The 14,418-nt window shown below is 39.5% G+C and overlaps 2 protein-coding genes across 5 annotated transcripts in view; one reads left to right on the top strand and one right to left on the bottom strand.

The window, feature by feature from the left end:
• Window positions 1-264: 264 nt before the first annotated feature.
• On the top strand, window positions 265-4,289 carry rabac1 (Rab acceptor 1 (prenylated)). The gene is made up of 6 exons (XM_026183782.2): window positions 265-402; window positions 1,766-1,910; window positions 2,101-2,313; window positions 2,475-2,572; window positions 3,005-3,106; window positions 3,347-4,289. Exons 2-6 carry the CDS (start codon window positions 1,789-1,791, stop codon window positions 3,433-3,435), a joined length of 624 nt encoding a protein of 207 aa, XP_026039567.1. The 5' UTR covers window positions 265-402; window positions 1,766-1,788; the 3' UTR covers window positions 3,436-4,289.
• A 1,696-nt stretch (window positions 4,290-5,985) lies between these two features.
• atp1a3b (ATPase Na+/K+ transporting subunit alpha 3b) overlaps window positions 5,986-14,418 on the bottom strand; it is a 45,447-nt gene continuing 37,014 nt past the window's right edge. For all 4 annotated transcript variants that reach the window (XM_080308408.1, XM_080308407.1, XM_026186021.2 and 1 more), the window contains exons 9-23: window positions 13,583-13,851; window positions 13,156-13,354; window positions 12,785-13,029; window positions 12,494-12,686; window positions 10,656-10,831; window positions 10,430-10,566; window positions 10,184-10,334; window positions 9,472-9,640; window positions 9,042-9,196; window positions 8,827-8,950; window positions 8,413-8,558; window positions 8,199-8,329; window positions 7,946-8,047; window positions 7,769-7,860; window positions 5,986-7,511 (exon numbers count right to left, since the gene is read on the bottom strand). In XM_080308408.1, coding sequence (XP_080164534.1) covers window positions 7,483-7,511; window positions 7,769-7,860; window positions 7,946-8,047; window positions 8,199-8,329; window positions 8,413-8,558; window positions 8,827-8,950; window positions 9,042-9,196; window positions 9,472-9,640; window positions 10,184-10,334; window positions 10,430-10,566; window positions 10,656-10,831; window positions 12,494-12,686; window positions 12,785-13,029; window positions 13,156-13,354; window positions 13,583-13,851 — 2,318 coding nt within the window. In that variant the 3' untranslated portion in view covers window positions 5,986-7,482. The remainder of the gene's footprint in view (window positions 7,512-7,768; window positions 7,861-7,945; window positions 8,048-8,198; window positions 8,330-8,412; window positions 8,559-8,826; window positions 8,951-9,041; window positions 9,197-9,471; window positions 9,641-10,183; window positions 10,335-10,429; window positions 10,567-10,655; window positions 10,832-12,493; window positions 12,687-12,784; window positions 13,030-13,155; window positions 13,355-13,582; window positions 13,852-14,418) is intronic.

Genomic DNA, 14,418 nt, shown 5'->3' with positions numbered 1-14,418 from the left:
AAGACAGTTTTTCATAAACAGTCACTTTATCGTATTGATCAAGTCAGTAAAGACAGCTGATTCAAGGGCGCCCCCCCCCCCCTGTTTTTTTTTTCGTTTTACTTTTTTTGTCTTAGCTTCCACATGAAAAAAAAACCAAACCAAAACAAAAACAAATCAGTACTTTAAGCGAGCTTTGCAGCGTAGTGTCCATAAGCATATAAGCACAAGAATATGTACTGCAGCAGGCTACACCCAAACGTAGCAGAGGGAAAACTGCTGGATGCTGTCAGTAGGTGGCGGTGTTTGGAACCAAGGCAGCTAGGAACAACAACAAGGAAGGCAAATAAGAGCCACATCATATCCGTAAACTAAAACAGCAACAAAAGGTCTGAGGCAGTCCCATTAAACTCATCTCCTGCTGTGAGTATATGTAATTAAACCATTGTAAATTTGGCAGTTGATATTGTTCATTTTTATTTCGGTTCATTTTATTTAGGTGTGTAAAGTTGGGCTACGATAAAATCATAAATCCGCTTCGACTGGAGTGGTTATTAGCAGAGAAGCTAGCTGCGACAGAATTTGAACAACAAGAGTTATTAAGAACAACTAGGAGTTATGATGGACTACATACCGGGGTTTAAAAATGTCATTCAGTTAGGATTCTTGACAAATTAAAAATAAAATAAGTGAGTATTCCTTGGAAATGTTGTCGTATGTTTAATGATGTGGCATTGACCAAGCCCTTTTGCTGACGAACATTTTCCTCTGCCTTCTGTTGCTAAGCTCGGTCTTTTGTGTTGAGTGTTGTTTCTTCAACCTCTGGGAACGACAGGACTGAGAAATGCAGGAATATAAAAACTGGTGTTGGTCACGAACTTCATTCTACACTGGCTGACCTGTTTATAAATACTTTAGTTAACCATTTATATGGATATAAACAAAGAGAGGGAATCAATTAAGTGGTGCCAGAATGGTGCCCTTCTTCTCCTTTTGACTGTTCTCTTTAGGGGTAACCACAGCAGATCAGATTTCCTATATCTCGCTGATTATATCCTCCACATCCATGACCCTGAGCCTCCACTCCTTCCAGCTTCACTGTTACGTCTGCCTCACTTTCAGTCACATGTATTCTATCTTACTTCTACTGAGTTTCATGCCCAGATTTTGGTGTTATAATATGATGGTTTAAAACAACTTATGTTGCTAAATATAAACGTCTATTGGGAGTCAACATCATAAGTATGTGCAAAATTGCATAGCAGGATTTTTTTGTGTGTGTGTATATAAAAACAAATTGGCACCCCTGAAATAAATTTAATCTGGTTTGCTAATTGAGGTTTATTATAGTCAAGCTTAAAATACTTTTTTTAATGAGCTGCTCAGGAATAACAAAAAATAAAAGGCATTGGCAGCAAAAATATGAGTCAGAGAATCATAACTTTAAACCTATATGAGTCTTACTTCATCCACCAGTGTTGTTGTGTAGGGGAAGAAAGCTTTTTTTTTTTTTCTTTCAACCTTATCTTGAGACCAAGTCAGTTTGATTGTAGTGTTTGTTTGTTTTTTATCTTTTGTCTTTTTGAATCTTGGAAGTTTTTACATTTTGATGAAAATTAAAATTTGATAATGAATCAAAATAACTGCCTAACTTCCTAGAATCAAAATAACTGTGGCATTTCAACATTTCTATCCATTGGTGAGATTTGCTTCTAGAGGGACTTGAGAATTAGTGATGGAAATGTTTTACAACTGGTATTTACATTCTGTGTTTTCTTCCTTGCAGTTGTCTGACAGCAGACTGTGTACATGCCATCTGGAGTGCCAAAGGGGGAGAACTGTCAAGTGGACATGGACAGCAAGGCAGGAGATCTGTTCACAGCTGAGGATGCTCATCCTACAGGCACAGGAGGCACAGGAATCCTGGCAAAGTATGAGTTTAAATGTGTTTGTCTATCTCAGATTTATCACACAATAGAGCTGACATGTGCTTCTGCATCTGTTATACCTGCTACTAATGTTTGTAAGCTTAATGAGCCACCAAGTGATAATATAAATTTTGCACATGTCATAACTCCTCTTAATGTTTCTGGTTCTTAATGTCTTCATCTTATTTCATAGGCTCTGGCTTCCCAAAGGCATCTCAGCTAGCATGGCTAAAGAGTGGTTCGACAAGCGCCGATTATCCATTCGACCTTGGGCCAGTTTTGTAGACCAGCGCAAGTTTTCAAAACCCCGCAACTTTGGAGACTTGTGCAAGAGGGTGGTGAAAAATGTGGAAATTTACAACAGCAACTACACCTTCATCTTCTTGGGGCTTATCCTCTACTGCATGTAAGCCCAAAACACGACTTTGTTCGGAGCTCATAAATCTGGTTAGGCCAATGAGAAACGGGGAAAAAGGGAAGCGGTAGTAAAAAAAGAAAGAAAGGAATGAAATTTTCAGCTGATGCACTGTAATAAACGATTGGACTGTTGATGTTTCCTCTCTTCAGCATCAGCTCGCCCATGCTACTGATCGCCTTGGCTGTGTTTGCCGGTGCCTTTTACATCATTCACATCAAATCTTTGGAGTCTAAACTGGTTGTGCTCGGTGAGTAAAAGTGTCTCAAATAACTCGGACAATCACATAAATACCTGCTTGTTGAATCACCGGCAAGTAATATAAATGTTTTTTTGAGCAGCTACTTTAAGATAAAGCTAGCTCGAATAATTAAACATCAAACTTTAAGTTGTATATCTTTATTCATCTATTTATTTATTTATTTATTTATTTATTTATTTATTTATTTATTTATTACCTCTAAATTGTTGTGTATAGAAATTAAATCAATGGGTTAATGAAGCAACCTGTTTCTGCCCGCAAATTATTGTTCTCTACTATTACAGTTCTCAGTAAACCACAAAAGATGTCAGTTTAGTGAAGAATAAGCTAAATTTATGTAAGATTTTAGTTTGAGAAAATAAAACATCTTCATTTTTATGGAATCTTTAATTGCTGTCATAATTTGTGTTCTCAAACCAGGCAAAGAGTTGACTACGCCTCACCAGATGAGCCTGGCTGGAGCCATTTCTCTCCCTGCGTTCTGGTTAGCCGGAGCTGGCGCTGCCGTGTTTTGGGTTCTTGGTAAACCAAACCACATTATACTTGTTCTGTGTTACTCTTTTGAATCTTTGTTTTAAAAAAAATGTTATTGTGTTTTTCTGATTTTGGAAATATAATTGAACATATTCCACTGCTGTCTGCAATGCTAACATTTCTCTAATAGTGGAACCTAAATCTTGTTCACGCATTTGTAAGAAAAACCTTCTTCTTTGTTACTTTCTCTTCACATCCATTTTATACTGCTATAATTCATCTTCCCAGGAGCAACGCTGTTTGTGATTGGCTCTCATGCTGCGTTTCGTGAGCTGGAGGGATCGGACATGGAAGAGCTCCTCATGGAGCCCGTATAAAGACCAGGCTAAACTATCAGCAGGCGCCGGTTGGCTATCAGTCATCATGTTGACCCTGCAAATATGTTTGCACACAGGAAGAGCTGTTCATATATATGTTTCTTAGCTTGTTAAATTCCCTGTGTTTTAACCCCTTACCATGGTATCAAGAATGTACCTTGTCATGTTACTGACAGCTTTTTGAAGCTCATTTAAGCACATAAATTGCCATAGAACACAAAAATGGATTTCTGAACGTAAGTCTAACCACACATTAATGCAGATTATATGCCTTCTATGTTCATTTTAAACCTTGGATGCCTCTGATTTGTGTAAAATAGTCTTTCATTCCTTGCAATATTTCTCAGCTTATATCTTAATGGGCTATCTGTGCTGTGCTCTCTGCTGTAGATATTTGGGCTAATACATTCTCTCTGATTTGAATAATATGTATCAATGTAATCTTTACACTTCTAAAGAGAATTTGTGATTGTTTCCAAAGGAAAGTGCAATTTAAAGCTTTAAAACTGTATCTAATGCTAATGCACAAACACACATTATCATTATTGTTATTATTATTATTATTATTATTATTATTATTAGACAAATGCAGGTTTGGTCATTCAGATAGGCTTCTTATATAGATGGCTTGATGATGACACATCTTTAAAGGTCAGTACTTAATCATGGTATTTTACATCGGGTTTATAATTTCCTTGTTAGCATGTATACATGTTTAGCTTGGAACTTGGAGGTGTAACGTCACATAAATGTAAAATACTTTATTGAAATTCATCGTTCGTTTACATTCTGATAAAAGTTGGGTGTTTTGTATCTATATTTTCTCAGTGCAATAAACTCTTAAGGCCAGCTTATCCAATTCTCGCTTTCTTTCTTTTTTATTCAGTATCAAATTAAGTCATATTTATTTCCTCTAAAGTTGCTATTACAGTTGACTTTTGTTTGTGCATGCATAGCAGGAGTTGTAGTGAACTCGGTGTCCCTCGGCAACACTTAGGTCTGTACATGTTCTCATTATTCTGCTCCAGTCTGAATACACAGTGGAATAGGGCACTTCCAGCCCTTGTGGCTCCTCTCCTCTGCCTCCAGTATACCAAGCACTGCAGCGCTCACCAACCCCCTCTTGTCCCCCTTTTCACGTGACCCCTGTGACCCTGTGCTCTGTGACAGCACAGCGAAAGGACCCCATGCTCAGGTTGCCATAGCGATGACCTTGGAGGGCCCCAGTCAGACACACACTCGTCCACAGGAGCACTCGCTTACACACTGCGGCAAAGGCAAGCGATCGATATTCTATTATACGTAGGGTGGCGAGGAGCGGGTTGGGGGGGGGGGGAGTCGCACTGCAGTGAGCTCACTGCAGAGACACGGGGGAAATTAGAACGAGGGTGAGAGCGTGAGCGTGTTTGTCAGGGAGAGTGACAGAAAGTGGGTGCGCGTGTGTGTTTGTGTGCGTATGCATGCGTGCATTTGTCATTGGGTAGTGAAACGATTCCACAAAGTTTTTGTCTTTCTCCCTCAAAGGGACGTGTCCTAATTTTTTTCTTTTTTTTTTTGTTTTTTGTGGCAAAGTGACCTCACACAAAACTTAATTCTCACATTATAGAGCATTACATTATGTATAATTTATTTGATTTGTGTACTTGGTAGGCAATAAGCAGTTCATTTAAAATATATGACCCCTGTGGCTCAGCGAGGCAGCACATTTGCAGCCCATTCCCTGAAGGTGACCTGCTTTATTTCCAGAAATGTAGCATATTAATCAAAAAAGTAGCTGTTCCTTCATATAAACACACTGCCTGCACTATTATTTTTCTATCAACTTAAAAGAGATGGCTTTTGGGAAATGGAGCAATAATCCTTTTGTATGTTGGTCCTGCTGGGAGCGAGCCTCATCTCTGAACTCATTTATGTTGGAGTCAGACAATGCTGACACGTATAGAGTGGTTTTGGTGCATTACCTTGGGCTGCCGCCAACTCGTCCCCCTATGGCACTTGAACATTATGCAGTCTTGTAGGTTGAAGTGCATATATTTGCAACACTAGATGGCATCTCATCCTAAAATTCTTATTCTGTCATATTCTGCTGAGCTATACTCTCATATGCATAAAGCTGTACTGCATGGGCAAGGGTTATGGTGTTTTGCATATATTTCATCATGAGGAAATTGCTTTATTACAAATTTGAATATATATTTGCTGAAATCAAATATAGGTGCAATATTCAGGGGTTGTAGTCTACTAAAATTGTTAGTGAATGCCAAATATAGACAGGAGGTAGAAGTAATATGATGTCAACTGGTCAGTATTCATGAATGCAGGCGACAAACTGCCAGTTCAAAGATGCAGTTCGGTGCTTCCGGTGGAATCTATTGAACACAAAGTAATTTTTCTTGCAGGATTTGTTATTGTGTGTGCACCCAACGCTGATGAGCAGCACTCATTTGAGCCAAAAATATAAAATAAGAGAAAATATGAGCAACTAAACAAAAGTAAAGTTTTCTGTGGTACAAAAAGTAAATCAGACAAAGACACGCAGACAGATCTAGGTTGTATTAAATGTCTAGATGTTTTATTGGTGTTGGTTTCATTTATTTGACACACATGTTCTACTAGTTGTGTATTTTTTTTTTTAATTCTCAACTTTCAACCCATTCAGCCACCTAAGACGGACCCAGCCCGAGGCCGCTGGCCCTTCACTGGTCTCCAACACATACATGCACACAGACCCGGGCACATGGGCTTATCATCTCCACTCACCACTCCACAGCACACTTCACCACATCATACCGGCACGCCTGCAGTGACAGGAACCACAAAGTCTTGGTTGGCGACTTCTATCTTTTGGTAAAAACACAACTTAATTACCATAAAGCCCTGCTTTGCTGTTACATGTTCGAATAGCCTCCTGAGAAACCAGCAAAAGTAACTGAAACCAAATCAAATACAAAAAGAGAGACAGATACAGTGTCTCTCACTTTTTTTTCCCTACCTCACCAATTTTGTTGATCGTCCTCATGAATGTCTTTCTGGAGCTGATGTTCAACATTTTTTTTCCTTTATTGTTTCATTTAAATTCAGTATAGAATTATATAGATTTCCTAGAACACACAGAAAGATTGAGTTGTATTTACCAACTTGGGGGGGAGGGAGGTGTACTGTAATAGCTATTAACGAGGACAATGGTTCACACAGTGCACACGAACGGAGACAAACGGGGCAGGAGGGAAGGGAGGGGAGGGGTGTGAGATACAGAGAGGGAGGGGCGGTGGACGGGACGCCGTGCGGTGTGCTTCAGTGCGCCTAAATGAGGATAAGTCGTTTTCACACACCTCCCCTCCCAACTTTGAAATAAAAAAAACAAAACAACTAAAATCATCAAAATTGCCCCCCTACCCCACATATTAAAAAACAAACAAACAACATTGGACATTAAGGAACAGAAGAGGAGGAAAATGGACGCGGTGAGAATGCCAGGAAAATGACCACTCCAATGGTCCTCCACAGACAGGAGGCGAAAGGTGGCAGTCGAAGTAGTGCCGGTGATGGGATCTCACTGTGTGACGTGTATATCTGTGTGTGATTGGAGGACAAGCAAAGGGTTGGCGAGGAGGTGAAAGAGGGGACAAAGGTGTACAGAAAGACGATGTTGGTGAAGAGGAGAAGAACAGGGAGGAGAAGGAGCTGGATGGCCCTTTTTTTTGCAGAGCATAGACACTCCCTTTGTATCATTAGCTCATTCAGATCTACATACACAATATGCAGCTGCCGTTTGGTAGATATATTGGTTTATGTACACAGCTGTGAGAGAACACATGCAAAGAGTATCATAGGAGGTGGGGAGAAAGAGGGCAGGTCGATGTAGAAAGTTGTAAAGGTGCTTTTGCTGTTTTTAATCTTTGGGGCAGTTGTGATGAAAATTGCTTCAAAGCGCTTTTTGTCTTTAAGGGGGCGGGACATCTGGAGATGTGTTTTGCCGAGGATGGAATGACCGGGGGAAGAAACAAGTGGAAGATGTGAGGGGCTTGAGCGAAAGTGCTCCAACGATCAATAGTACGTCTCCTTTTCCACCCAACCTGAAGCACAAATAGTAGAGAAAAAACACAGTAAATAAACAGTGCTTTTAGTAACTTGGGAAATTATTTTGATATTTAGACCCTACTGTCACCAGTTAGCTTAGCGTTACTTAACTGCTGCTCAATAATTAATAAATTTCTGTTTTTGTTTATAATCTACAGAAAAAGTTAAACTACTCTCATCTTAGGCCTGATGAACCAAAGACCTTTAAAGAAACGCCCACTTAAATGAAAAAAAAAAAAAAAACTTCGCTCACCTCCAGGGTTCCGGCGAAGGATGAGTTTTCGAGCTTCATCGTAAACAAAGATGAGAAAACTATAAGGAAATGCACAAAACCACCAGGTAGGCCTGTGGAGAGAACGAGAGAACTGCAATCAAGTAACCAGACAACTTGATCTTTCAATGTATTTATCTGTGTGTTGCTGAAACTCACTTTAGAGGATACATCCTGAGTGCCACATCCATGCCTGGGCAGTAGGACAGGAAGGCAGCCAGGGCTGTTTCTTCAAACAGGCCAAAGATCAAGATCTTGTTCCTGCGTTTAGAAAAGCCACATATTAAAGCCAAAAACATATCTACATAGATACATACATACATCTCGATTAGTATAATCTAGATTTTTTTTCTATGCTGATAAGATTGGCAGAAAAGACAACTATAATGCAGTGAATAGCTCTTTGACTTACTTCATGCCTTGCTGGAAGACAGAGTTGCGCCTGGTCTTGCAGATGATGAGATCAGCCCACTGCACTACCACAATACTGACAAAGAAGGCTGTGTGACATGTAAACTCCACGATCTTCCTCTGTTCATATGTCTGTGAAGGCAGGAAAGAACCATAATAGTAAGATGTAGTAGCAAAATGTGAAAACACAAAATTTGCACCTACTACACACTTACCCATTGCTGGCCATAGCTGTCTTCCAGGTCATTTAAACTGCGGTCGTCCCAGTTGAGTCGGATGCCTACTAGCTGAGAGGGCAGGAAACCATTTTCAGCCAAGATGACAAAGTAGGCGAAGAATCCTCCCAGAGCCTGGATCATACCTTAAGAAACATGTACACACATCGAGATTGAGTTACCAATTTTTAAGTTTTCTGATTTCCAAAATCGAGTTTCCCCCCTAAACACCGAGGACAGCTCCAAAGATAATCCAACTATTGTTTTTTGTGAACAAAAAAAAGAAAGAAAAAAAGAGGGGGATAAAGTGATTTTTACAACAAAATGACTTCTAGGCAACTCAGATCTAACTTCAATCCACATCAAAGACAATTCACAGCCTGGATCAACAGTCACAATCTTCAGTTCACCCACCAATTTGTCCATAGGCAATGCTGATAAGCCTCTCATTCACCAGCTTGTCCCTGGCTGGGTTCCTAGGCTGGCGCTTCATGATGTCGCTCTCAGCTGCTTCATAAGCCAGAGAGATGGCTGGAACCTGAGAGTAGAAGAAGAAGACAGTATGAGCTGTATGTGAGCATAATGCTGCATTCATCATACTAAACAAAGAGTCTTTTTAAGCTCTTTACCATGTCAGTTCCCAGGTCAATACACAGGATTGTGATGGTTCCCAGTGGCAATGGGATGTTGACTATGATAAAAAATAGGAAGGGGGTGATCTCTGGGATGTTGCTGGTCAAGGTGTAGGCAATGGACTTCTTAAGATTATCAAAGATCAAACGACCTAGAGGGTAAAGAAAAGAAAAAAAAAGAAACAGTAGACAGTTCACGTCACATTCTGTCCAACTCTGACATCTCAAATGCAAGTGGATGATCGGGAACTCTGCTTTCATGCAAGACATTTTTTATTGGAAAAAAACAACAACCATTAGCATCTCTTTTCTTTCTAAAGCGTCATTTCTATCTTCCTCCTACGTCCTTTCTCAGATTCTCATTACAAAACTTTTTATTGATTTAAGCGTTCTTAGTCTTTCAGTGCTCTCCTTTGGGTCATCTCACCTTCTTCCACTCCAGTGACAATAGAAGCAAAGTTGTCATCCAACAAGATCATGTCTGCAGCCTGCTTGGACACATCGGAGCCTGAGATTCCCATGGCAACACCAATGTCAGCCTTTTTCAGTGCAGGTGAGTCATTCACACCATCACCTGTCACAGCTACAATAGCACCCTAGGACAAATGAAAGAGAACGACATTAATTAAAGCGAATAAAAAAGCTGTTTTTGTTACATGTTTTCATTATTATTTAGCAAGGTTTTATTGAATTTAAGATAGTTTATTGAAATTATTAATTTCCAAGATTATTAAATAAATGTAATAAATTAAATATACATTAATACATAAAAAAATATAATATTGTATGTGCTTATATTTCGATTGTTACCACTTTATTTTACATTTCATTTTAAAGCTTCTTTTTAACATTATTTTTCTAGCTTTTGTACAGAAAAATGTTAAGTTTGGGAACTGTAAAAAAAACAATTAACAGGCTGGTGCATTTTTTGCATTAAAAATGAAAAAACATGGCCATTTTTAATACAATCTATCTCCCTGTGTAAAAGCAAGCTCTTCATCCAGTGGTCAAATAGTGCCATCTGCTGTTCCAAAAGTATATTGACACCTCAAAGTGCAGTCCCTGGAATTAAGCCAGTACATTTCCAAAAAGAAAACCTGTAGCTTCTTTTCAAGCTAGTATATTAAAAATGTTCCAACCAGTCGCTGGCATCCTTCTACAATGATCAGCTTCTGCTGTGGTGAGGTCCTGGCAAACACAATCTCCGTGTGATTCCTCAGGATGTCATCCATTTGATCCTGAGACAGATCCTTGAGGTCTGAGCCATGAATCACACAGGCCTTGGCGTCTCTAAACACAGACATTAAAATGTTAGAACAAATTTGCTTTCACTTTGTGAGACTTGCTGCTTGTTTGGTGTGTGTTTTTCTGTAAACGTTCCTTACCTGGGATTGACCTGGCTGACAGGTATGTTGAGACGAGCTGCGATGTCCTCCACTGTCTCGTTGCCCTCTGAGATGATGCCCACTCCCTTGGCAATGGCCTTGGCTGTGATCGGGTGATCACCAGTAACCATAATGACCTACGAGAACAACAAAAATGACTTCTTATTGGCAACAATAGACTAAACTTAAAGATCAAAGAAGTTTGTGTCGAATCTAAACAGCTTACCTTGATACCAGCGGATCGACATTTGCCAACAGCATCAGGCACGGCGGCACGGGGAGGGTCGATCATGGATATGAGGCCGACGAAGCAGAGATTATCTGTCTGGAAGTTAACATCATCTGTGTCAAAGGCAAAGCCCTTGGGATACTGATCCTCTGGCAGCAGCACGTGGCAGAAACCTGGAGCGAGGGGAAATGTGTGATTTAATGCTGTTTATTTAAGCATATTTTTTGTGGCTTTCTCTACTTTTTAAATAAATTCCACTACACTCCTTCCTACAGTTATAACCTTAAAGTGTTTTGTTTCAACAATTCAACAGATCATAATTTAAAAAAATTATGTTAAAGTCTTATAAATTAGTGAAAACCAAGAGAGCGGTATTATAATTCTAAAAAACAATTCTTGTATGCGATGCTGAATTAGCTATTTCAAAGTTTGTCACAGTTAATTTCCTTATTTCAAATAGGGCTTTTTGAGCTTCTAAAAGTATAAAACCTTCATTACATCACGCGTGATTTACATTTTCCTATTGAAAATGTGTAAGAGACAAAACTATTAGGTTTAACAGTATGTTAGAAATTAACTTACAACATTAATAACATTGTAAGTAGAATGGGTGGGGGTGGTTAGAAGAGGTTTAAAATGAATAAAACCAGAGGTTCTAAATGCAGTGGTTCTATCACAGCTGGATTATTGCAATTATTGTAAAAGAAATAAAAAAAACATTTCAACAAATTAAAAATAAATCTTCACGACGTGCATCATAATGCTCTTACAGAAATCATGTCAGTGATATGAATAGTAATCTAGGATGGGTAATTGCTAATTATATTGAAGACTGTTTTCACATTTAATGAACATACTTGTGAAAAATGATTTGCAACAGAAAATAACTTTACAATGCCAAAAGCTAAAACAAGTAATATACAGAAAACAGTAATTCACAGGCAAAGATTGGGTGGAAGTTCCTACCAGTTTATGTTAAATTAAGCTCCTAAAGAACGAGTCAAATATAAAACGGTGTGTATCAAAATTAGTAAGAATTGTAATTAAAATAGTTTGGATAATGAATACAGCGGATGTGTGCTGTTTAGTTCTAAAGTGTCGTTTCTTATAACCCTATTCTTGGAACTAAAGTAAAAGTATCTTGTAAGGAAGTGTCTACATGAAACTCAATGCTGTCTGCAAGAGGAGAGCCTTGTTTTGTGTTTACGTGTTGGATTGAGTGTGTTAAGGACCCTCAGGAAGAAACTCTCTGCGGCTGATGCTGATTAAACAAATAAACACAGTACAGATGTGTAGTAAAAATATATTAATGTCCAATTTGGATTTGATCAGTCTTTTAAAAACCAGTTTGACAATGAATTCAAAACCTGGAAAGTGGACGTTAACATGACCTTCAGAAGACAGCACAGGATGGATGCGTCCACAGATACAGGACTTGCTCGATTATAGTGAAAACCATAATCACAATTAAGCTGAGTACTAACATTAACATTTTCTTCTTTGAAACCAGTTAAATGGATGTAAAAAATAAATGAATAACAGTGGATGGATGGAACATCTGCAGCCTGGCATGAAGAAAGTTTGGACTTATCGTTTTATCTATGATCATGAATGGAAACCACATTTATAATAAAGTAAACACTCAATCCTTTGCCCAGAAGAACATACACTGCATCCGATAGGCTATTAAGCGATGACTAAAATAATACTTTTAGCTGAGCTACATTTTCAAATAAATTGTTATTAAATAAAATGTGTATTTTGGGATTTTGAACCTGATGGCCACACTGTCAAATCTTTCCCTCAGTATCCACCTTCACCTCTTTCGACCTTACCCAGTACTCTCTCTCCCAGTCCTCCCAGCTCCATGTAAGCATTCTGGAAAGCTTCCTTCATCTCCTCATCCATAGGCTGCTCCTTGCCCTGCAGCATGATGGTGGAACAACGATCCAGGATCCTCTCAGGGGCTCCCTTCATCACCAGCAAGTAGCGGTTGTCATTTGGATCTTCTGTTTCATGAACAGAAAGCTAGGGGAGGAGAACAGAGATAAGCATTAAAATGAGACCATCTGATGCATTACTCAGTGTATAACATATGTGTTCAACCATATTGACCCTTTACTCACTTGGTATTTGTTGGTGGAGTTAAAGGGAATCTCAGCCACCTTCTTGTTCTTATCCCTCATCATCCTGACTGAGCCGCATGACAGCTCGATACACTTCAGCAGAGCTGACTCTGAGGCATCACCAGCCACGTCACGCTTCAGGATGGACACTGAGTCTTGTCCAGCTTTGAACTGTGCGCGGTTACACAGAGCAGCAACACGAGAAAGAGACAGCCATGTCACAGAGCTCTTGTCAAATGCAGCACCTGCAGAAGGAATGTAAGAGTGAGAATTAATAAATGTTGTACTTTTTTAGTAATCATTTTTAATTCTTTTACACTATAAAAATATTTGAGCCATCAGTGTTGCCCGTATGCCGTCCCTTCACTTACCCGACTGGTCCTCTGTGGTGTCAGCCTCATGGATCTGGTTGTCAAACCACATGTGGGCCACAGTCATCCTGTTCTGGGTCAGGGTGCCGGTCTTGTCAGAGCAGATGGTGGAGGTGGAGCCCAGAGTTTCAACAGCTTCCAAGTTTTTCACCAGGCAGTTCTTCTTAGCCATACGCTTGGCAGTCAGAGTCAGACATACCTGCACAGAGTTCAAATTGTCAACTGATCCGTTTCCTCGATTCTAAAAGAAGTAATCTAATTATACACTAGCACAATATTAAACACACTAAATGAGAAGGTTTGTGTTTATTTCTATAGAATCTCCAAAAAGACCAGTGAAAAGGCATGAAAAAGAATCAGGCAAAGGAAAGCACTGAAATATGTAACCAAAAAAATACAAAAATAAAGCAAATGTTTGCCTGCTTACAGTTACAGTAGCCAGCAGCCCTTCAGGCACGTTAGCCACAATGATGCCAATGAGGAAGATGACGGCCTCCAGCCAGGTGTAACCCAAAATGATGGCCAAGATGAAAAAGGTGACGCCCAAGAAGACAGCCACTCCTGTGATAATGTGGATAAAGTGCTCGATCTCGCGGGCAATGGGTGTTTTGCCGGTTTCCAGGCCGGACGTCAGAGTAGCAATGCGGCCCATGACTGTGCGGTCTCCAGTGCAAATAACAATGCCACGCGCTGTGCCTGGTGTGGATCAAAAAACAAAATCAGAAATACAATCTTACAGGTGCAACAACTTTGTTGCATTAGAAGGTGATTTTTTTAAATTTTATTTAAAAACACATTTCTAAAATCACGACCTGACAACTGGGTTTAGAGATAAAAAAAACAACAAAAAGAGCGCAGTGACAATATTGTGTGTAAGGGGGCGCCAGTTTAGCTCAGTAGTTAAGCAGGCAACCATACAGGCATGCCACATGGACAGAGCGCTGGGTTGGAGTCAGACCCGTGGCCCTTTGCTGCATGTCGGATATTTCAAGCAGAAGAAAATTGTTCACAATGTTTATGGGTTTCTGGAGAGGTTTTTTTTAGTTAGTGTGTCATGATTTCTAGAAAAAAATCACTATGGCTGTGTTCTATTTGTTTGTTGCTTCATCTAGTTCTAGTACATTAGTATGTTCTAGTTTATACAGACTTAGTCTCCAAAGTTGATCAACTTGCCAAACGGCCTCAAAGCCCATAAAGTTTCTGGGGTGAACTGTCCCTTTAACTGTGAACTTTATCGCTTTGTTCAAACTGAGGGCTTTAAAT

The sequence above is a fragment of the Astatotilapia calliptera genome, chromosome 11 (genome assembly GCF_964374335.1).
Source record: "Astatotilapia calliptera chromosome 11, fAstCal68.1, whole genome shotgun sequence".
Classification (NCBI taxonomy): Eukaryota; Metazoa; Chordata; class Actinopteri; order Cichliformes; family Cichlidae; genus Astatotilapia; species Astatotilapia calliptera.
Note: the sequence above shows the minus strand (reverse complement) of the source record. Positions and strands in the feature narration are given on the sequence as shown.

Excerpts from the sequence above, each read along its gene's own strand:
- rabac1 (XM_026183782.2), top strand. The coding sequence starts at position 1,789 with ATGCCATCTGGAGTGCCAAAGGGGGAGAACTGTCAAGTGGACATGGAC. Across the intron at positions 2,314-2,474 it reads GGGCTTATCCTCTACTGCAT|CATCAGCTCGCCCATGCTAC; the intron begins GTAAGCCCAAAA and ends TCCTCTCTTCAG. Across the intron at positions 3,107-3,346 it reads TGCCGTGTTTTGGGTTCTTG|GAGCAACGCTGTTTGTGATT; the intron begins GTAAACCAAACC and ends TCATCTTCCCAG.